The 25,533-nt window shown below is 35.4% G+C and overlaps 1 protein-coding gene across 1 annotated transcript in view; it reads right to left on the bottom strand.

The window, feature by feature from the left end:
* MALRD1 (MAM and LDL receptor class A domain containing 1) overlaps nucleotides 1-25,533 on the bottom strand; it is a 589,021-nt gene that overhangs the window by 204,751 nt on the left and 358,737 nt on the right. Inside the window, exon 28 of the mRNA XM_049705518.1 lies at nucleotides 10,308-10,491. Coding sequence (XP_049561475.1) covers nucleotides 10,308-10,491 — 184 coding nt within the window. The remainder of the gene's footprint in view (nucleotides 1-10,307; nucleotides 10,492-25,533) is intronic.

Consider the following 25,533-nt stretch of genomic DNA (forward strand, 5'->3'; position numbering starts at 1 on the left):
ACTACTGGGTTTTTGCAACAGCGTTTTGAGGCTCTTGAATCCTGCAGTGTAGTCACATTTTCTGCCTATGTATGGTGAAGCATAGAAAGCTGGTTCCACAGAGAAGGGCCCGAAACAGATGTGCAGAGGGAAGCAGTTAAAAGAGACAAGAGGCACAGAAAGATCACAGCTCAAGTTCCCTCTTTTCAATCCCTGGTTTTAGAACCTTCCTGAAGTTGAATGCGCTCCTGAGCTCGGGTTTCCTGAGGTTCGTCATACCCTTAAATAAACTCTTTATGTTTGACGCTACTGGCAATTAAACTAGATATGATTAAACTAGAGGTTTCCCAGAAATGATCATGAGGATGTATAAAGACTGAAAGGCCAAAAAGTAAATGAGTGGAAAGAAATCCAAACCACACTTTTTTTTTTTTTTTGCTGAGCTCCTTCCTGACCTTTTAGTCAACAGTTTAAAACTGTATTTCCCAGTTCCTCTGAGGCAACTTTCCAAACAATTTGTGTGACTCATTTTGCTCAAATCCCTCAAGAACCCCTTCTGTATTAAACATCTTTATTCCCTTCTTAAAAGAGATGTGCTGGGTCTAGTTTCATGATGTCACCCACAATGGTAGGTGTTCAAAATATATTAGTTTCCTTCTATTGTCTTGAAGTTCACGTATGCTACGCAAGTCTGTAAAACAGTGAAGTTTGTATGCAACTAATCAGCAAAGGAATTAAGTCAATACAACACAGAATTTGTGTCGATGCCTGCATGATTCTTCCCTCTACAGTAATGTCTTGTGCCTCCAAGGCGTAGCAGATGAGAGGGAAGGACACTAACACAGCTGAGCCGGAGAGCCACAGAATGACGGGCTGTTGAGTACGCACCTCACCCCGTCTTTCTTTTCTCTGTTTCTCCACATGCTCTCTTGGAAATGCTTATTTGTTGTATGTTTTTAAAAATTTTTCCTGGTCTTTTGTCACTCTTCCCATGTCTCCATAATTCAACAGTCTTAAACTCTTTTTTATACCACCCTTTCATCAAGATTCCTTGCATCGTACCCTACCCACCTTTTTAGGTAAAGTAGCACATTTGCTGAAAAGTTCCTCTATTTATTAGGATTTTAACATGCTTTAAACTGTGCCTGTATTTTTATTATGGTTGCTTTTGTTTATGCTAGTGCTATATAACTCAGTTATCTATGCTTATAGTGGTTTGACCTAATCCTGTTTTCCCATAAGCCCTTTTATGTGATCATTCAAAATAGGAGACTTTTTAGAAACTCATGCATGCCTCTGTGTATAGGTATGTGTGTGTGTGTTTCATCAAATAGACAAAAAATTGGTTTCTGGCCCTGGCCTAATATTTGTGCATGTATAAATACCTGTGGATTTAGTTGAAACCTATTTATGTTTGAACCACCTGGATATAAATTTATTGAGTTCCACATCTACTTATTTTGAGTACCACCTGTAGCTTGTATATCCTATATATATATATATATATATATATATATATATATATATATATATATACACACATTTGTTTCAGGACTGAAGAGTTTATCTTTCAATAGTGTAATGAAAAAAGTATATCTATATCAGTGTAAAATGGAAGTCTCATTGATAAACATTAATATTCATTTTGATTAGAAAATAATTAATAAAACATAATTCAGTAAAAATTGAAATGCCATATTGTCACAAATTTTCTATGTAATGGTCTTACCGACCTAGATATTAAGTGGGGAAATGTTCATTGTAACTGAAACAAATTCTACTTAGAAATTGCATGAATAGAGGATAATGTTAGGATTCAGCTTTACAGTAGCCTTCATTTGAACCTAGGGACATTTCAAGGGCTATGTAAGGCTTACTAAAACGTATGTTCAAGTAATTATATTTTCTTAATATTATGAGCGAGCCAAGTTATATCATTGTGCTTGATTATAATCTAGTATAATCACATTAATTATAATATTCCGTTTATCACTATGATATGATTACAGTTACATCTTTAAATGTAGACCTTTTGACATTGAAATGCTAATTTTATCGAGATTATTGAAAGATAAAGTAATATCTGATATTTTCTAGGTATATAATAATGATTGCCTTAAACACAACATTAATTAGATCCATTCATGGTTTTGATTTTTTAGTTAAAAATAGCGATTAAAGATATCATAAACTCAATTACTTAGTTCTATTGTCTAAAATATGGTCATGGAACCAGGAATAAGAATCTATTCCCTGATTTTATGAGAAGCAAATAACTTGGCTCTCAGGCTTAATGAAGAGCAATGTTGTTGGTTGACCACGACAAGGAAGTCTCTCCCCTGAGGCCTGGCTCAAATCAATTCAAGCAGTAAAGCAAAGTGAGGGCTACAGCTGTCAATGACCGGAAGGAGAGGGTTGATGCCACAAGGACTCTCTCTACTTATTGGTTTTGAATTTTGCTTAGTGTGGACTTCATTTTCTGACTATTTTCCCCATAAGACTGGAGCCAGGGATGCTGTTAGATGTTCTTTCTTAACATATTTGGAGTATTAGAAACTGAAGGGTACATATATTTTTTATATCATAGCCCTAACTGTAAATAATATTCTTCTATTTAAGGTAGGAAATTGCATGGTGTGTTAGTTAGATCTGACTAGATTATAAGACACTTAAAAAGTAATCTCCATATCTCAAAAACACCATTTTTTGGGTCATTTGCTATATATGTCTAAAACAAGTTGGCAGAGGGACTTTCCTCTACAGACTCAAGGGGACCAGGCAGATGCAGACACATCACCTGGAAAATGCGGTGTCCTCTACCACAGCAGCAGAAGGGAGACCAGGTGGGTTGTACATCAGCTTGGAAATGCTTCAACCTGGAAGTGACACACCTCACTTCCTCACAGCACTCTGGCCAGAGCTTTTTTACACAGATCCACCTACCTGAAAGGGTCTGGGACACACAGGGAAGAAAATGGATATTTTGAAAACAGTAAATATCTCTATAACGTACAATGGTAGGTTTAAAAATTTTGTAGTAATTTTTTTGTAAATCAGTGAATTGAGATCACCATTCTTCCCTTTAGATAAAGAATTAAACTTTTTTTTTTTGGTTTTGTTTTGTTTTTGTGGTACGTGGGCCTCTTACTGTTGTGGCCTCTCCCGTTGCGGAGCACAGGCTCCGGACGCTCTCAGCAGCCATGGCTCCCGGGCCCAGCCGCTCCGCGGCATGTGGGATCTTCCTGGACCGGGGCACGAACCCGCGTCCCCTGCATCGGCAGGCGGACTCTCAACCACTGCGCCACCAGGGAAGCCCAAGAATTAAACTTTTGAATCAATAAAAATTAGTTACCTTTCTTTGACTGAAAAGTCAAAATGCTTAATTTCTGCATAATAAACGGTATATACTTAGTAAAGATGCATTTATGTATGGATGGATATCTTATTGATACTGATATGTAAGTTGGGAGAGGAATATAATCAGGATATATATTTATTATAATGAAATACCTTTAAGCATGACTTTGATACTTTTTGTTAATCAAGAAAAGATATTTGCAGAAATGTAGTTACTTCAAGTAAAGTCTACTTTTTCATAGTCTTTTTCAGGACTATTTGAGAACCACTGGGCATTTCACCAGCCAACAGATAAAGTTTCACAGAAAGTATCAGGTTTAATTTAAAGATACGAATTGGCTCTGACATACAGAATATATTTAACAAATTACATCAATGCTTGGCAGAAATTTTTAGCCTTATGTACAAAAGGTGTATAAGCAAACCTAGAACAAAAATAGTTACATATAATCAGAAAGAAACTGCTGTGAACTGGATCTCATAAGTCCTATAACATTCGTTCATAAAGTCTGTTATATTTTCCCTCCCTCCTCTTACTGAAAAACTTTCTGAATCCAAAATAAAACAAGTATGTAACAATGAAGACTGGCTGAACATTAAATTTTTAAAAAACAGGATTTACCACGTTTAAAATATTTCAACTAGTGTTACTAAAACACATCATTGTTAGGAGTACAAGTGATATGTCTGATATCGCCTGTTTTCTTTCAAGAGCATTTGAAAGTACTGGCAAACTAGATGTGGCAGGTGTTGTCTGATTGCTTTTACGCCACAGTATTCATCATGATTTTAGTAGTATTCTATGCTGTTACGGCTAAATATGGCTGTTTCTGTGCCATTAAGCATCAGTAAAGAAATCAAGCTGGCTGGTATTGTTTAGTGTAACCTCTGGATCCCTCAATTTCCCAGAGTTGTAATGAAGATTAAATTAAACATGATAGTGAGAATTTCAATGATAATCATGTCTAACATTTACTGAGTAGTTACTACGAAGAGAGTTACTGTTCAAAGCTCTTGGCGTATATTAACTTGTTAAATCCTCACAATTACCCTGTAAGGTAGGTTCGATTTTTACCGCCATAAAGAAACTGAGGTAAAGAGCTGATAAGCACTTATTCAAGGTCACACAGCAGCTAAGTGGCAGAGACAGGAAGGCTGACTCCAGAGTCTGCTTGCTTACCCTCTGTGCTGTGAGATGATCGCTAGTACAGAGCAGGTGTTTCTGATGACAAAGTTCTGCATGATGAGGCCCCCTGCCATCTCCCCACCCTTACTTTCTTCTGCTTCAGCAAAACGCTCCCTCCTAGGAAGTCTGCCTTGCTGGTCCTGAGACCTGGAGTGCTTTATTCAGGGCATTTGCGTGGTTGCCTCTTAGTACATTTAAGCCTTTGCTCAACTGTAACTTTCAGAGACTGTTTCTGACTAATCAGGGTGATAATCCTCCCTCACTTTCTCCCTATATCATTCACAGCACCTAGTACTACCTGACACAGTATTACACATTACTTTGCTTACTGTCTGCATCTGCCGGCAGAATGTAGCTCAATGAAGGCTCTGTTCTGAATTTTCACACATATAACAAGATTTGAATAAATGTTTTCTATTAATCCATCTGTCTGCCCATCTATTTGTCCATCTATCTATCCATCCATCCATCCACCCATTCATCCATCATTTAGGTACCCTTACATTATACGTACTACATATTATCTAGCCATTAGTTATTAAAAATAAAAGTCACTTTTAATTACTTCATTAGGGTGAGATATTTATTTTTTCTACTGACTATCATCTTCCTTTCTTTTTTCTCTTCTGACACACATTTACTTTAAAAGAAAATTGTGGGACACCTAAATGCAGCACTTGGAACACTCACGTGTAGAGAAGAAATACAGCTTTTCATCTAAACTAAGTGAAGAAGCTAAGTTTTGAAGTCACTCTACAGGGTTCTGTGCATAGATTTATGTATTTGTGAACTCTGTATAGAGCAATCACTGCTTTGTGATCTCCCAAGTTCAGTTTAATTCAGAGTGATGCTGCACTGAAATCATTATCATCAAGCCACTATTTTTCACTCCAAATCTATTACTGCTGACAGTACACTTAGAAGTCATACATACAGTTTTTAAGGGGTTACAATAAAAAGGAAAGTCTTTTCAAGTTATGTGTGAAGACAATGTACTAAACATCTGAAATTATAATGATTCTGTCTTCTCTGACTTTATCCCCAAGGTATTTCTTTCCTTTCACATTTAGGATTATCTGGGGAACATGATGTGCTTTGCTCTGTATGAATTTAGAGACAGACAGAGTAGCTACTGTGCTACTGTCTACTTAGAAGATTTTATTGACTTCTGGAAGCATTTGCTGGTCCCTGAATTATTTCTTCCTTTTCCCCCAATGGAAAACTGGTCATCATTCAGTTGGATCTTCTAGATTTTTCAGTGGAAAAGGCAACGTCTTATAATGTTATCGGCTCCCACCCTGAGGTCCTGGGTTTACCAGTGTCTTGAAGACTGTTCACAGAGCAGTCCTGGCAGCAGGAGGCATGGTGGCGGGGGAGAGGCACACGGGGAAGAGGAGGAAATGCCGGGCGTCAAGAAAGGGGCAGTGAAAGTGGAAATGGAAAAATCAGGAAAGCCAAACGCTGTGTGACACAGGCATTTCAGCCCTGCTCCGAGGAGGTGCACACAGTTCATTGCGCAGAGTTTTCTGCAGACTAGCCAAGCGATAAAGGCTTGCTGGACATGTGAACGGAACAGAACAAGCTTTTAAACGTTGATATGTTTAAAGGCGTTGTGCCTAGAACAATGTCAAGTTTTTTGCCAATGTTGTCCATCTATATTTTAGCCAAAAATATTCAGTGCTTTCTGTACACCATGCATTCTTCAAAGTACTTCGTATAAAGTAAATGACTTAATCCTTGTGAGAGTTCTATGAGGTGGAAGCAGTATTCTTACCATTTTCCGGCTGAGAAAAATAAGACAAAGGAAGATTACATAATTTACCTAAAACCATGGAGCAGGTAGCAAGTGGGTAAACCAGGATTTGCACCTAATGGTCTTGTTGCAAAGCTGACATAAATGCTATTTAGTATTAATAGTAGACTCAATAAGTATCAGCTGGATGGTTGTATGTAATAAATGATTGCACTTAATAACTAATGTTGATTGAACATGAGTAACCATTTAAATTTAGAATTGGCACTTTTATAAATTACAGTGATGGAATATTCCTTTCCTCTCTATATGAATTTTCTTTCTACTTTTCTATTCCATAGAATTGGTGGTTGCATTTTATAAGATTTTTGTACAAATCATCTTTAAATCAACTTGAATTTAAAAAGAGGAAATACTGAATTCATAATGTCACTTTTAAAAATGAATAAGCTACTTGCTTCCAAAAAGGAGATACGCTTCTTAATGTATCTTTGGACAGGACAAAGATATGCCTATTCTTTTATTTTATTTTTCTTTTTAGAAAAATACAATAAATTTGATAGTAAATTGAAGATAGCACCATGATGTGTTCAGAATGCAAAGAAATAAAAAAGCATATATCTAGCTTTATGTTGGCCATGTACTAAATATTATCTAATAAACTGAGTTATGTGTTTTTGAATGGAAAGTAAAAAATAAATATGAAGCTCAAGTAGCTTTCTTATTTGCAGGTAAGGTAGATAACCATCAAATATATATCTCATCTATATCCTCTACCTTCTCCACTTTCACTCTTAATCAATTCAAAACTTTGTTCTGCATTACTCTGAAGTCTAAAACAATATGCAAAGATTACAGAGTTGTCAGAAAGTCCAAGAAAAAATTTCAGAGGTGGTCTGTTAGGACCCTAAAAAGGATTATAAGTCTATAGATTCTATATAAATCTATAAAAATATGATTTGCTTTTTGAAATTTTCTGGCTCTATTCCCCTCCAACTCTTTGATGTGGGTCCTCACTATCCTTCATCTGTATTTAGTCTATTCAATTTTGATTCTACTCCCAGGGATGTTTTTATTTGTTTGTTCATTTTTTGTTTTGTTTTTGAATGCGGGCTACTGTCCTAGAAAGGAATCCTGATGGATCCATTTGAGTTTTCATGGGGTCTAGACTGCTCTAGCCCCACAGACCTAACCACAGACCCCTTGGACCCACTTATTCTAAAAGTGGATGAAACCCCTCCCGGTTTTACCTGTCATTCTCAAACCACGTGACTGCATTTTTCCAGTGAATATCTGTTGGGCCTTTCATGATTCTCCTGGCTTCTCTCTTATAGACATAAACAGCATAGAGATCCTGTTTATACTGGGTTTTATAGGGATGTATTTTCACTTAATTTTGTTGCATATGCTTTCCATAGCTTATAGGCTTTGTTAACTAGGCTTTGACTTTAAAAAAATTATTTAAAATACTTTTTAAAAATTGAAGTATAATTTACATACCACTAAGTTCACCCATATAAAGTTTATAATTTAATGGGTTTAGTATATTTATGAAATTGTATTACAATCACAATAAAAATTTAGAATATTTTCATCACCCCATAAAGAAACCCCATATTCATTAGCAGTCACTCCCTACCCCATGCTCTTCAGCCTTAAGTAACCACTAATCTACTTCTGTCTCTACATCTGCTATCCTGGGCATTTCATATAAATGGTATCATACAGTATGTGCTCTATTGTGATTGGCAGGATGTGACAGAGAAATAAACACTGTCATTTTTAAAGTTCTTCATCTCGAATGGGGAACAGCAACAATTCCATGATAGATTTTATGGTGACCGGTTTGCATATGATTTGAAGCTGGTTTCCTAATATGGGACAATAAAGCACCACTTGAAAATATGGCATAGTTAATAATGATGATGGAATATAACAATAAAATGGAATACATAAATTTTACTATGTGCCAAGACTATTCTAAGCACTTCTCATATATCAACATATTTAACATTCACAGAAATCTATGATGGAAGTGCTATTTTTATCAACCCCATTTTATTGATGAAGAAACTGAGGCAAAGTGAAATGAAGAAACTCACCCAAGCTAGTCGGTGGCAGAGCCAGAGTCCACGTCCAGGTAGTCTGACTGGACACCTTGTTCCTAACCACTATTATTATTATTATTAGCTGTTTTGTCAGATACCATTCTCTTCCAAGTTGGCAATACTAGAAAACAACATAGGGTAACTTATGCTCTAATTTGCTTTCTTTTTACTCATTTTTCACAGCACTGCTATTTTAGTGGCATATAAAAACTAGGGGGACAAAAAAAATCATTGTTTTTTAGTTCCAAACATAGTCTTTTAAACTTTTGCAAAATACTTTCTTTTCCTATCTTAACTAAAACATAATCTGAAAATCCTCATTATTTGTAGCAGGCTGGCTATTTAAAAAATGGTTACTTCTTCCTAAAATATATTCGACATATAGTTGACCATATTCACTACGATTAACCAAAATTTGCCTTTTTATTTATAACAAAGAAAGCCTTAAAGTAGTATATCACTAAATGTATAAGACATTAAAGTATTAGTCAGTACGGTGAATGTTTGATCAACTTGAACGAAATGAGTTATAATCATGTAAATTTTCACAGGACTTTAAGAGAAGAAGGGAAAGAAATAGTCCACATTTCTACATGAAACTTGGCAGAGCTGGGATAATAGCTCTCATTTTTCTTCTGTCCTGAATCGGCCCATCCAAGAATCATTCTGCTTCCCTTGAGAGGAAAAGAATCTCTCCTGTTTAATAAGTTACTAGAAAAGAGTTTAAAAAGCATGTTCTAAGATACCTTTTCATGATTATATTTTCAGATCCCCTTTTCTGTGGTCCAGGAACCCTCTCCTAAACATCTCCAAGCCCAAACCCTGTCTTTTGCTTGACATAGAGACCTGGAGCTCTGTGACCCCTGTGCTCACCTAGGGTGCATGAATTCTGATTTTATGTAATATGTATGTACCTATGTATATGTGTGTGTATGTATGTAGCTGAGTATCAGCTGTCTTTGCTGGAAACATGGTGGGGTGTGTGGGAGAGACTCAAACTCCGAAAGACTGACTCCTAAGCAGAATCCTTTTCACCAGCCCTGGTCATAAAGAGAGCAAATGCTTTAACAGCACCAAAAACCAAAGTCACATTTTTGCACTGCCTTGGTGTAGTGATATTTTAATATGAAAGCAGCAACAGAATTAAACAGCATTCAGGTTTAGCTCTTGAGTCCCAGGGGCTTGCCTCTAAGTGAATCAGTGTAAGACACCACAGAAGGCATATCTTTCATGGGCAGGATATATCACACTGTACTATTTTGGAAATCAGATAGAATGACTCCTCAGAAAGCAACTGTGCCAGCTGTGAAACTGTACCAATGTATTTATAATTATTTTTGACATTTTCTGTAGTTTTGTAAAGAAAATCTAAGTGTAATTATACTTCACATTTAGAAGCATGATAAGTGATAGCATATTTTTTCAAGTTACTATTCACTTGCTAGGGTAGCATTTTTTTTTTTTTTTTTTAGGGTAGCATTTTAAATCCCTTCAGCAGAGCTCTCAATTTAAGTTCTGCTAGAATTATACTTGGTTGCATGTATTTCTTATATATCCACTAACTTCCAGCTTTCTAACCCTTTTTACTGATTCATTTAAAATTAATTAAATTACATAAATGTATGTGAGTATTAGGCTTACATTTTAAATTTTGTTGAAAATTAATTCAAAGGACAACACTGCTGCATGTTAGAAAGGGGATGATGCAGAAGGAAGAGAGGAATTACTTGTGTAATTAAAGGATGGAGAAACTATTATCTCCTAACATGTAGCTAAGTCCAACCATTATGAAATTATCTCTTTCGATTGATTTTTACGTATGTACAAAATACGTAACTGCAGAACATTTTATAAATATGAAGCAAAGATAAAATGGCTAGATTATAAATGTGCTTCCAAATGGCAGTGCTTTCCAGAAACTTACCAGTCGTGCAGTTTTCAAATTCAATGTCGTCAATTGCAGCTCCTCCTCCCAGATCCCTTGTTCTGATACCTTGAAATATGACTTCAAAATTCCTTAACTTTCCTAGAAGGATGACAGCCTTTTGCCAATGATCACCAGAGTTCTGCTTACTTCCTTGCCATACTTTTGACAGTCCTTTCTCTGTCTGAAGGTAGAGAAGTTTGCATTAGGCAGATGATTAAACACAAAAGAAGGAAAAAAACACAACAACAATTATTTAGAACAGAAGCATTTGATCAATGAAAACTGATTAAAAAAACTGATAATATTCATGATATATTTTACCTCATTAAAACAGAAGCTCATTAATCTACTAGGTATTCCCCAAAGCAATACTAGCAAGATTAGCAGTAAACTTGTTTCGCTATTTTCAGAGACGACATTATTAGAAAGCGGCCTACTCAGTTAAATCCACTTCTCCTTGCTTGCCCACAAAATTCTCAATGGATATTTGATGGAATCTGAACAGTTTACAGGTGCCCTGGGTTTACAGCTCTAGGTACCCTTCCCACCAACTTTCTACTCACGTTCTTGAATCATTGGTATTGCACCTTCCTTTACAGAGCTTAAATAACTTACATAAGGAAAGAGAAAAGAGAGATAAGAGGAGGCATATGTGGGAGAAATCACATATCCCTGATGGATATGATAAGAAATTGTGAAGTGAATGGAGCACAGAGGGAAAGTGATCATTTCTAGGACCAGATTTCAAAAATTCTATTATATGATTTTGGATATTTATAAAATTCTACTATAATGATTATATGAGCACCAACAATAATTATTTTATACCAAATTACTCAATGGTAAAGGAAAAATTAATTTTCTAAGAAAAATTATTTAAATATCTCCTCTTGAGACAAAAGTTTCCTTCAGCAACAGAATACAAAGAAACTATAAGGGACGCATGCATGCACAGTTGGGGCAAATTATGAACAGTAAGATACAAAACGACTGAAACCCAACTGCCACTTCTGAGGTGCAAGGAGCAAAAGCAGGGGACTGTGCATGATTCCTGCACACAGCACCACCAAGGGGGTGGGCAGACCACCTAAGCCATTCCTCCAGCCCGACCCCATACCCTCACGCCATTTAAGGGACCCCCTCCCCCACCCCCCCACCCCCCGCCTCAGGGAGCGAGCAAGGGAACCTGGCACTCGTTTTCACTCGCTTGTGCTGTAGCATGAGTCCCAATAAAGCCTTGCCTGAATTTCTTGTCTGACCTCTTCTCAATTTCTATTGATTAAAGAGTGCAAGAACCTGGGTCAGTAACACTCTGAATGTGTAAGGTTGGTCTGCTAGCAGTACAATATCCTAATATATGAACAATCCTGGTATAACGTGACATGACATGGTATGACATGACATGTAGCATAACCCTAATGACACAAAAAAATGAGACCAAGAGTAAACCAGAATATAAGTCAGTCGAGCACAAGGACAAGGCTTAGACTGTATATGTTGCTCTCTGCTATTCTGGGCATAGTCCTTATCGGGAATTAGAGGTTAACACATCATGACGATGGATATATAGGAAAGAAAGAGAAAAAAATATATAGAATTATGTTTATGGTTACGCCCCCAAAATTAATATTTCAGGGTCTAGTATTGTGTTTTCATGATGAATTCACAAGTAAACTTTGTCACTGAAGCTTATAATCAAAACAGTGGAATAGAAGAGAATATTTAATGGAACGGCATCTAGAAAAGCAAGCAAGATGTTCCAACTGCTTTATAGCACACAACTGTGATATACATAATTTACGGATTTTTAAAAAAATGTACACTAAAGAAAAAAGAGAAATGCTTGAAGAGGGGATCTAAAAGAGTTACATATTCATAGATCCATGCTTTAGGGGAACTAATGTTAATAAATGTGACTGACACCTTGTTCTGTTAAAGGAGAGACAGATCAATCAAGCAGCTCTTCTGTAGAATAACAGAGAGAAAGTAGAACTCTGTATCAGTTACTCTAAAACTAACTTTGCAAAACAACTAACAGTGCATAGACAGAGCTTTCAACATCCTCCCCAAAACAACAAACACGTTTTTACACCCAGAGACACACGTAGCTTCTTCATTGAAGGGGATGGGAAAGTCACACCTTATTAATGGAATTTCGTATCTGTTTAATGACTAAGGAAGAGAAGCTTTTTCAGCATTAGTCTTTGACTGCCAGTGATGTCTTAGTGATTTGGAACCAAAGGAATTATTAGTTAAATTAAAGATTAAAGTAGAGGGCATCTAACACTTAGCAATATAACAGGCATAGATAAAATCTGTTTTAATTAACAAACTTAATTCACTTTGCTACTTTTTCCTATTAGTCGGTTTCAGCAACTCATACACTATGCCAATCCCCAAAAGGGTTTTCAACAAAGAAGGTTGTGTGATCACTTTAACCAATAAAATACAAACCATTTCTTAACTCTGACACCTGGCTTTCTAATAAATGAGATTTAAATAATATACTCATTGTCATTTTATGTGGTAGGAAAAAAATGAGGGTTAAGTCTTTAAGAAAACCAACCATGGATCAACCTAATGATGGGTTATTATAATATATCATTCTAACATATTTGCTCTCATTCAACTCTGGATATAACATACCAAATCATATTCCCACAATTATCAAAAGTATTAATCCAAATGTACAATGGAGATTGATTTATTTATTGACTTATCCAGCCAGTCCTTTTCATCACTTATTCATCAAATATTTGATGCACACACAGTTGCCATATACTACATTAGACACCAGGAATAAGAAGGTGAAAAGAGAGGAAGCCTACCCTGTGATGGTAATCATTTAATAGAGGTGAGTCATAAATTACATAAATTACCATAAAATTACTATAGAAACATAAAACAGAGCAACTTTTAAAGAAGTGGTTATATATCCATTCCCCCAATTGTTGTTCTGCACACACTGTTGCTTTATTTAGTTAAAATTCTGATAACAATTCTTTCTAAATACTTTAAGAGAAAAATCTCTCAATTCCAATCATGACTTTGCTACTGCCCAAGGATACATTTATGGCGTTCATGTGGTTGTTACATTCAAGAACCCAAGGCAGTAAACATTTGAAAAGTGAGTAAACACACTAATAACTGTAAAAAATAGACACTAATACGATAATGGTTACGTTATAGAAATTGAAAAAATACTTTCTTCTTACAATTCAACATTTTACACAACTTTGAATTTATTTCCCGAAAGTATTATGCATATCGATGATTTACCTTATGTATTGCATATTTGTTTTGGCAACATGCTTGTCTTCCTGCTTTATGCCAGTCTCATTCCCTTTGGGTTATGTAAAGAAAGGCAGTAAGAAATGCTAAAAAGATAGAGCCACTTCAAGTTATAGATATGTATTAATGGAGTATAGCCACTTGGAATTTGTTTCATATGTTTGAGGTAAAGATATAAATTATCCCCAAATTATGAACCAATATTTCCAAAACCAATTGATCAAAACTCTTTCCTCCACTGACACCTTTAACATATTTTGAACCCGTTTCTACAGTTTCTAGGTGAATTTCTGATTTCTATTCCTCCATCAATGTCATACTTATTAAGCCACTAGATTTTCTTCTTCTGGGAAGATTTGAGTGGACTTCCTTTTCTATACTCCTCCTGCTATGAACAACTAAAACCCCCAGAGATCATATATAATTATGTATAAACAGAAGAAGACTCTGAAAAGTGGAGAGAAGGCAGATTAGCTAGGGACCTTGGGACTCAAGGGAGCACAAGGTGGTGTTTCCTAGCTTTTCCTTTTGCATCATATATTCCAAAATTGACAAGAAAATCTGACAACCTGGAAATGAAACATGAGCAGACTACTTTCTTTAGCCAAGGGACCAGGAAAGGGGAAGTCCAGCGAGAATGAAAATATTTAGATAATAATAGCTCTACAACAGCCAAATACCATAGAAAAATTACTATCTGACCCCCACTCCCAATAGCAAAGGCTGACCAGACAGCCTAGACTTTCACCTATATCATGCCCCAAGGGCCCCAAGACCTCTCCTCCCAAGTTTTTTTTTTTTTAAATGAAGGAAAACTAAAAGAATACATCACCTTTAGACCTACCCTAAATGAATGGCTAAAGGAACATTTTAAACAGAAAGAAAATGATAAAAAAAAGAAATCTTGGAACACCAGGAAGGAAGAAAAAATAGCAAAGATATTAGTAAATACAATAAAATTTCCTTATCCTCTTTAATTTCTAAGTTATGTTTGATTGGTTAAGAAAAAATTAAAATACTGTCTAATATGATTCTAAATGTATATAAAGGAAATAATTAAGACATAAATATTATAAGTGGGTGAGAATAAAGACATGTAAAGGGGGTTAAGCTTTCTACACTTGAGTTGGTTAAACCTTAACATTAAAATTTAATAGGTCACAATTTTATCCTCAAAATTTTTTTTTATTCTTTTGGTTTTCTCATACATTCACTCTCCCAAATGAATCTTGGAATAATTTAATGCATAACTGAAATATTTAAATATCGAATTATTTTACCCTGAGATATCATTTATGTTTCAACTTGTTTAACGGTCTCTTTTCATGCTACTAACTAAAATTTTAGAGTCTTTAATATAAATAGCTGAACACTTATTATAAATTTATCTCTAGATATATTACAGTGTGTGTTATAATGGTGATACTTCTCCATTTCTGTTTTCTGACTACTGATAATACAAAGAAACAATCATATTGTCAGGATGGTGAGCTAACCATGGCTGGTGGCTCCATCACCCACTATCAGTCCTGAAAAACTACGGAATCTATTGGGAAGGATGGATTTAGGGAACAGTAAAAGGAAAAGAAAGGGGGGGAAGGAAGGAAGGAGGGAAGGAAGGGAGAGAGGGAGGGAGGGAGGTAAGGAGGGAGCAAGGAAGAAAAGAAGGAAGAAAGAAAGAAAGAGACAAAAACTGAGAAACACCTGGGAAGGCTATACGTTGTTTTGAACACGGGTGTCGAATAGTGGGGGTGGTGATGGTGGTGGTTTGCAGCAGTCTGGGGAAGAAGGTGGCTGAAAATAGCAGTAAGAGTGTAGGTTGTAGTCGAGAGCTCCTGTATGGTCATGTTTTCCTTCCTCCTTGCTTGGAACAGATTGCCAGACTCTTCAGAAAACAGTAATTCAACTTCAGGCTGTAATATCTGTGAGGTTTCAAAGCAGTTAAAAACCTTGCTCAAATGAAGAGGTGATAAGTCCACTCTTCCTACACAATTCCCCTTAAAATTCTTAGAGATGTGAATTACAATCTACAGAGTTTGCCACCTACACTTCTGCTTCCAATATTTAAAGGTTCAAATGATGATAGGAGAAGAGATGCTGCCCAGTGGAAACTAATGGAAGTGATCAATAGTTGTTTTGTGGTACTTAGGTCTCTCTGCTGTAAGGCTCACCCTTCATTCACATTTCCTTAAATTCACCTGGATGGACACAGGCAAAGGGCTGGTATTCTGCTTTTTCCTAAATCACCGGAGAGCACCTCACATTACTATAGATGCAAGAGTTCACAGGCCAAAGTAACTGGACTCTAAGAGGCCAAATATCTACTAGAGGATGAGAATAAACTGAACAACATATAACATCTAAAGCAGAATTTTAAAAACAGATGGAATCAGAGTTTTAAAAGGCTTTGTGCAAGGTTTCCTCTGCTGGGCAAAAGCTTTTAAGTTTAATTCGGTCCCATTTGTTTATTTTTGTTTTTATTTTCATTATTCTAGGAGACGGATCCAAAAAAATATTGCTGTGATTTATGTCAAAGAGTGTTCTGCCTAGTTTTCCTCTAGTTTTATAGTATTCGGTCTTGCATTTAGGTCTTTAATCTATTTTGAGTCTATTTTTGTATATGGTGCTAGAGAATGTTCTAATTTCTTGGATAATGATGCCTTTTAAGATACAACAAAACACAAAGGACATGATCTATGAAAAAAATAATTGTTAAACTGGAGTTCATTAAAATTAGAAACTTCTAGCCTGTGAAAGGTAAAATCAAAAGAATTAGAGACAAGCCACAAACTGGGGGAAAATATTTGTAAAAAATATTTCTGAGAAAGACTGTTATCCAAAATACACAAAAATGCCTAAAACTCAAAAATAAAACAAACAACCTGATTTAAAAATAGGGCGAAGACCTTAACAGATACCCCACCAAAGATGATATAGCAAATACACATATAAAAGGATGCCCCACATTATATGTCATTAGAGAAAAGCAAATTGAAACAGTAATGATATACTACTGCACAGATGAGAAAGGCCAAAATCCAGATCACTGACAACACCAAACGTTGGTAAGGAAGTACAGCAACAGGAATTCTCAGATTGCTAGTGGAAATGCCAAAAGCCAAATAGTAGAGCTTCTTTGGAAGACATTTTGGCAGCTTCTTACAAAACTAGTCATACTCTTATCATATGATCCAGCAATCTCACTCCTGGGTATTTATCCAAAGATTGCAAACTTATTTCCATACAAAAACTTGCACATGGATGTTTATAGCAACTTTATTCAGAATCGTCAAAACTCAGAAGAAACCAAGATGTCCTTCAGTAGGTGAATGGATAAATAAACTGTGGTGCATTCTTACAATGGGATTTTTTTTTCAGTGCTAAAACGAAATGAGCCATCAAGCCATGGAGGAAACGTAAATGCATATTACTAAGTGAAAAATGCCAATCTGGAAAAGCTACATACTATATGATTTCAACTATTGTAGGAAAGGCAAAATCATGCAGACAGTAAAAGGATCAGTGGTCACCAGGGGGAGGGGGAGAAGAGATGAAGAGACAAAGCACATAGGATTTTTAGGACAGTGAAAATACTCAGCATGGTATTACATATACCACTATATACTTTTGTCCATACCCATAGAATGTACAACACCAAGAGTGAACCCAAAAGTAATGGACTTTGGGTGACGATGACGTATCCAAGTAGGTTTAATATACTTAGTAAAAAAAAAAATGTACCATTTTGGTGAGTGATGTTGATCATGAGGGAGACAGGGAGTAGATGGGAAATCTCATTTGTTGTAAACCTAAAATTGTTCTTTAAAAAATAGTTTGTTTTTTTTTTTTAAAAAGAAACTACCAGAAATCTTAAGGAAGTTTAAGAAGTAGTTGGAATGGGTAATTTGAGAACATGAAGGATTGAGGGATATTAAAAAATAATTGATTTCAGAAAAAAACTGAACTAGGATTGAAACTTCTAGAAGCCAGATATGAGATATGAAAGATGAAATGGAATTATTATCTCAAAATACAGTATGCGTCCTACTGATGTGCCTCCAGGCTCTGAAGTCAGACAGTCAGGTTGAAACCTGAGCTCTGCCCCTACTAGCAGTTATTTCACCTATAAAATGGAGAGTAAATGTGTTTACCTCACAGCATTGCTGTGAGGATTAAAATAAGTAATGTTAACAGAGAACCTACATTAGTTGTTGGTATTATATTGTAATAATATTTATTATTAACAAATGCAAAAATGCTAAATGCAAAAATAAAAAGAATTAAACATTATGAGTGAAAAGATAAGAGATGTGAGTAGATTTAGAAAGTCCACATTTGAATGCAAGAGTTCCAGGAAAAAAGAGAGAATAGATTTTGGAGGAGCAATAATCAGAAAGCACCATAAACGAAATTTCTGAGATAGGAAAACAGCTCAAGGTTTTAAGATCAAGGTACTTCCTGGTGAAATCTCTAAACTCAGAGTTTAAAAGAAAATGTCTCAAACTTCCAGAAATAGGAAGTAGTTGACTTACAAAAAATGAGAATTATATTGGTAATCAGGGTCCTCTCAACTAAAATACTAAGTATAGAAAACAGTGGAACAAAATTTTCAGGCTTCTGAGGAAAACAAAGCAGAAGCAAAAGAAAACAAAGGCTAAACAAAAATGGTGATCCTAGAACCTACACCTAAGCCAACAGATCTGTGTTAACTACAAAGGTAAAAGCATAAAAACTGTGTTCTTGTCCTTTTGAGGGGCTTGTCATTTATTCCTGCTGTGGAAAGGTCTAGAACAAGTCACACTCCCTTTGCCAATATTCATAGCACCTCTAATGTTAGAAGGACCATTATATTCACTCTGATATACTCCTCTAGAATACCACTGCCATGAAAATTGTCATGACATTCTGGAAAAGCCAGAACTAAGAGATGGTAAACATATCAGTGGCCGCCAGTGATTCAGGGTGTGTGAAGGGAATTGAATAGTAAAGCACGGGGGATTTTTTAAGGCCGTGAAACTTTTCTGTAGAGCATTATAATGGTAAATGTAAGACACCGAGCATTTGTCAAAACCCACAGAATTTTACAGTAAGAAAGTAACCTTAATGTATGCAATTAAAAAAACATCTTTAGGAGGTTGCAATATCCCAGGAAGGAAGGCAAAATGTGACCAAACTATATAAATGTATTACAAATGTATGAAACAAGGTCATTGAGGCTAAGACTCATGTCTATTGCAACAGAAAAATGATATTAAGGAAAAATAGAAGATCTGAATGAAGTATGGACTTCAGTCACTAATAATGTATTACACTGGTTCATTAATTGTGACAAACGTGTCATCTTAATAATGTAAGATATTAATAATAGGGGGAACTTGGGTGTGGGGTATACAGGAACTCTCTGGGCAATCTTTGAAACAATTACATGAATCTAAAACTATTCTAAAATAAAACATTTAAATAAATGTCATTTTAAAATATATAAATGTATACATCTATATAAAAATATATAGTGTAATTTCCACGAGTAACTAAAAATTATCAAGTCAAATTTGAGAAAATCAGAAAAAGTAAGAACTATAAGAGCTATTTGATCTCTACTCATTTTTAAGATAATAGAGCACAGCTTCCAAATATTCCACTTAAATAAAACTTTCTTTTTGTGTTTGGCATGTTCATGAATTATTTTTGCTATTAATTTTTTTGAAATTTCATCAACTTTTAAAAAATTTAAAATACTTTTAAATAAACATAATGCTCACAAAACATTAAGCACATAAAAAAGATGCAATGTCGTACAGGAATCATTCTGAACCAAAGTCATTTAATACATGTTTGGTCCTAATCACTGGTATAGCAACCAAATTTTGTCTTCTGCCTCTAGATAAGACTAAAATATTGATTAATGATGCCACATGGTACTAAAACACTTCATTGCCATAATAAAATATTTTTTAAATATCTTTTAAGAAATGGAAAGGAGTGATTAGAATTTAGTATATCTGTATCTAGCAGATAAATATTGATAATTATTTAAATCATCTAAATATTAAGTATTTGAAAAAGTAAATACTAGAAATTTATAGTCTTTAAACCGCCAAACATTTTCAAATATTTAAAGTTTATATATAGTTTAATCCTATTTTGAATTTTCAAAAATAGAATGAAATCAAGTACAGGCTATTTTAAATGTGCATCAAATCTCTTCCACAGAAATATCTTGCAAACAGCTATTTTTCTGGGAGTAAAATCTGTGGTCAGTGGCTCTTGTGCTTACAGGAGGTTTTCTGCTCTGACAGAATGATTTTGAAGTTTTGACTAATATGCTCACTGAACAGACACGTGTGGTTTTAGACGTACATTCGCTGAAAACATTTTAAACAGTATGTCCTCATGTTTTCCTAGAATAATGCTCCTTTAAATTTAAAACATTAATTTCTTGATAATTTTCTTTAAAATTTTAGGCAACCAATATGGGGGTCTTAGGCAATGTAGGCAGTTTAATGCAAAGCACAGAGATCAATAAAGCTGCAGTTGTATAATTTCTTACAATCACTGTTGTTTTGTTTTTTTTTTTTCTTACCATTCCAATCTTTCTGTTTTCCAGGGTTTCCAACTACAGAATCATAACATCATTTACGCTGTACAAGATGGAAAGTTTAGTTTCTCTTTCATTCATACACATACACAAATTTGATATATATATTTCCCAGTATGAGTGATTATATTTTTCCCTTCAAATGTCACCTTGGAGAAGCCTTCCCAGGACCTTCAGGGCGGGTTCCATTCTCACGCATATGGCATCACCCTGCTTTAATGTTTATGGCACTTTTACCTCTCATTTTCCAGTATCATCTCGTGTTTTAATTATTTCAATAATTCTTCATTGTCTGTCTTCACCACTACAAGTTAAAGTCCATGAGGACAAAAGCTTTCTCCATCTTATTAACCTCTGCATCTCCCATGCCTTTGGCACCGTGTAGGCACTATAAAAGCATTTGTTTAATCAATGAATACATACTTAATTCAAACTGGGGAATTAAGATGTTGCGTGGAACTGTTAGTCCTGGCTGAAAATAGCCTTCTTTATAAAAATTCTACTGGATTTCCGATTCTTTCTCTGATATAGGTAAAAACTAGTTTTAATGTGTTTAAATTGAATACCTTGTCATAACAAACATTTAAAAATCCACTAACAGGTATGTTCTCTAAACAGTGAGTTACTATATTCATAGAGGTAATTTCCTCAGACATAAACTGTAATTGTTTTAAATCTTAGTTGACACAAAAAGGAGTAAGAATTATTTATAATAAGAAATAGGCTGTGGAGCTGATTGTTCTGACAAAGTTACATTCAGAATGAGTCTTGCGAGGTCTTTACTCACTTTAAAGAAAGGGCTCGCTAACCCAATAAAACTTCCCAATCTATGATATTCAAGGTGATTTCCTACTTAGTGGTTGATGGCTTGTTTCTACTGTCTTTCACACTACCTTTGGTTCCTGAAGGAGAAAAACATTCATATGGCTGAACATAGAAGAATAATGGGAAAAAATAAAAAATGAGGAGTATTTAGGAAGCATCTGGCAGGAAGAATAATAAGAGGTGGCAGCAAGGTCTGGAACAGAATGTCAGTCATGAATGATTGTATGGCATGCTGCCATTCATGAGGGCTGATAACCACTCGATGCAAACAGAACAGCATTTTATGACAAAATTATTGGACATAACTCAGCTCACTGTCTTCCTCCAGGGGTGGGGAATAATGAGAGAGAGAATAAAACAAACATATGTGTGTGAAACAGCAAATGTGTACAGAGCAATGACAAACCTCAAGGTAAGATCCTTGTGCAAAGTTTTCTTCCAAAAGGGACACTGGTATACAGTGTTTATACAATGTGAATAATGGTCTTTCAGTAGAGTACTTAAAAAATAAAATTCCCAATTTAAAATAGTAAATAGTAGGCACAAATTATAGGTATAAAGGTATTACTACCCAGAAAAATATATATTATGTGTGTATAAAGAATGAGAATGTCTGACTTGCATAAATCATTGGATTCACCAAAACAGGAATGCTGTTTGGTATTTAACAAAGTCAAATATATCCACACTTTTACTCTGAAAATATATTAACGAAATAAAAAGTAAATTGAATAAAGGATTACAAACCTAAAATCTGAGCATAAAGATGAAAAGATAATATTAGTATGAGAATTAAATTAATAACAAAAGAATAAGTCTAGTCATCAATTCACACGGGATAGGAATTAAGTAGGATAAACAAAGGTTTATTAATTACAGATTAGAACCCCAACATGATAAAATGAATTTATCATTTTTCTACTTACTTAACCCGTATACTGAGTATCAAGTCTAGGTTAGACACCCTTCTATTTGCTGATAAAATGTTATAATGATAGAAACACAACCTAATATTCAGCTTGTTTTAAATAATCTCAAAGCAGACATGTTTAACTTGCTCACTACATTTTAATATTCCCTATTGCAAGTAATGAAAGAAATGAATAGCTATGATTCACATGAATGTTGAATTTTAATTTAAGTCAATTATTATTAGGTTCTTGTATAAGCCATTAATTGACACGGGTGTCAAGAAGAAAAGTAAGAAGCTGTTATGATTTAAGGGACTCACAAATAAATGGAAACAAAACCACCATGCAACTATTTAACTTGAATGTGAGCAAATCCTATTATATTACAGAAAAATAATATAGTACTTTGGTGGGGTTTCAGTAAACTGAAGGACCTGTGTGAAATTAGGAAGGTGTGATAAAGAGTATAGCATTTGAACTGGGCTTTGAAACCGAACAGAATATCACCAAGTACATAAAGTATATGAGGACATTCCAAGTAAAGAAAATCACATGACTGCAGACAGTGGGATATGGAAGTACTGGAATATTTGGGGAACCCTGAATAGTCTGATATGGTTAGAATATCAAAAGTATGTTAAAGACTGAGGATGTAAGACTCAGACATAGAGACCAAGACCATACAATGGAAAGTGTCTTTAATTCCTTTGTGAGGGTTTAAGAGCTCAATCCTATAGCCAATGGAAAGCCACCTAAAATTTTTTTTTTTAAAGTTCTCCTAACTAGGGATCAAACCTGGGGCCCAGCAGTGAGAGTGCCAAATCCCAACAACTGGACCACCAGGGAATTCCCTACAATTTTTAAATAAGGGAGTAACCTGACCAGATCTGCTTTAGAAAGATCTGCTCTTTAGTAGAAAGAGCTGAAGACCCTGGGCAGGATGGATTCATGGCAATTAATCCTGGAGCGATGGAGGAAAGAAATGGATGCAATATATAAGTAGACTGGGATAGGGCAGGTGTCATCAAGAAGGTATGAAATGTGGGGAGCAAAGGCTGAGGGCTCTAAGAGTAGATATTTCTATGGAATGAATGGGAGACATATGGGGCTGCACTGAAGATCTAGTTGAAATTGGAAATCAAATTCCTAATGGAACTGATATAATACACAGCTTTCTCAGTAGTCCAAAAGCAAAAACTAGAAATCAGATAAAGATTGTGGAAAATGTGGATGTAAAGTGTGTAAAGCAGAGCTGAGAAAACTTAGGGCTACAGCATTTGTCAGAAGAAGGCACATGCTTAGAAATCAGCCTTTTCATACAGAGTGACTCTGAATCTTAGCTGTGTCACTTACTAGTGGGTGACTTTGGGCAATCACTCAATTTATTCCAGCCTCTGTTTCCTTAGCTGTGAAATGGAGATGACAGCAAAACTCATTCACAACCCTTTATTTCAAACCTCTATGACAAAAAATGAGATTTTTTAATTCAGAATTTTTCAAAATTTGGGCAGATATTATGGTTCACATACTATATTTTAGGTGTATATCCAGAAAGTTTATACTATCAATTCTCTAATAAAATATATGAATACTTTGGAAGTAAAATATATGACTATTTACATTCAATGGGATAAATAAAGACTACCAATAGCCTCATGTCAGTTTGTATCAGGTTTTCATGTTGAGTGAGTTAAAACGTTTTTTAAAAAATTTCAGAGCTTTTTATATTTTGAATTTATAGGTAGGGTAGTGTGTGAACCGGTAGCATCTAATTCATAGGGCTGTGATGATTAAAAGAGTATGTAAAGTATATGTAAAGGATTTTGAAGATCATCTACCACACGGGAAATGATAGCTCTTACGATGGGGATGATGGCTGTGACCATGACAAAGAAGAGGCAGAGATTAAGAGAATAAGGAGGATTGGGGGTCACCATGAGATAGAAGATAATGATTAGTAATTTGAGAAATAAAGTAACAAAAGGTAGTATTCAGAGATTAGTATTTCAGAGTTAAAGAATTCAGAATTAGAGCAATTTCAAGTAAAGAAATGTTTTCCAAGGTGTTGCTGGAAGCAGGTAAACATATTGCTTGTGCTTTATAAAGAAGGAATACCTTTGAGGAAATTAACAAAAAATGTAGCATGTAGTGAAAAGTAGGTAAAATTTTTAGAGACTGTCCATCCACTCACCTCCTAATCACCAGCACTTCATCTCCCAAAGGTTCTCTCTCCCTACCTGAAGAAGACATGAAGGTAGTAATGGAAAGTGCTATTAGGTCAAACTGTTCTTTATTCTGTCCACAAGGGGGGGACATTGACCTAGAACAGTTGACACTGGTTGGAGCTTCTCGACAGGTGGTGAGCTCCTGATGTTTCTAGTTCAGGAAGTTATTGTATGTGATTTGATATGTGGCCATCTTGCACATGTATGTGTATGGGTCTATGTAGTATACATATGTATCTTTTGGGGATGAACTCATTCATGGGAAATTCCATGTCTTATTTCTCTGTGTTCCTCTATCAAAGATGCCTAGTACAATTTGTCTTATATAGAAGATGCTCAATAAATCATAAAATAACTGATCCTCTTTGGCTTTCACGCGTATGTACTGCATATAAATTATAATAATACTAATATAGGAGCTACAATTACACTGGGGTCTTAGGTACAGTCTCTATGATGCTCATAACAATCCTGAAAAGTACCTATTATGAATCCATTTTATAAATAAGAAAACTGAGGCTCAGAGTACTTAGGACTCTTGAGACTGAGAACACATACCAAGAAATGTAAGGATAGAGCAGAGGTTGGACTCAGACTTGTCTGAATCTAATGCTCATGCCACCACCTGCTACCTGGAACAGGAAAGCCACGCTAACAAGAGGCCTAATGCCGTATGGTTTAAGCCTCTGCGAAGCCAAATGGAATATTTCTCTTTAAAAAGGTAATAACAGGGCTTCCCTGGTGGCGCAGTGGTTGAGAGTCCGCCTGCCGATGCAGGGGACACGGGTTTGTGCCCTGGTCCGGGAAGATCCCACATGCCACGGAGCAGCTAGGCCCGTGAGCCATGGCCACTGAGCCTGTGGTCTGCAACGGGAGAGGTCACAACAGTGAGAGGCCCGCGTACCACACAAAAAAATAAATAAATAAAAGGTAATAACAACACTCAGTCTATAATTTATTATCTGGACATTTTAACTGCTGAAATGCCAGGGTAAGAACTAAAAAATGAAAGTTTAATTTGGTTTAGCCTTTCAATTTATTATGCATATAAAAAATATGAGAGACATGCTCATTAAGGTTTAATATAAAGAGCTGTGCATGTCCCTTGAAGCCTCAGACAATAGTACCGAGACCCAAATGCCTATGAATGGCGGATTAATTACTCAGCAATAAATGGTAAGACGTTTACTAAGGACAATAAGAAATAATTATCGCATTTATTTATTCATGTCCTTGTTCCAAGGATGAAAGGTGGGGATACTAGAGTATAACAAGATGAAACTAAGTGATAAAAACGTGGTTAAGGGAAAACTCATGTGGTAAAAATTGGGCAAATCCTAGTACACTGACCTAGACGTTGGCCGCAGATATTC

Source organism: Orcinus orca, chromosome 2 (genome assembly GCF_937001465.1).
Source record: "Orcinus orca chromosome 2, mOrcOrc1.1, whole genome shotgun sequence".
NCBI classification, from domain to species: domain Eukaryota; kingdom Metazoa; phylum Chordata; class Mammalia; order Artiodactyla; family Delphinidae; genus Orcinus; species Orcinus orca.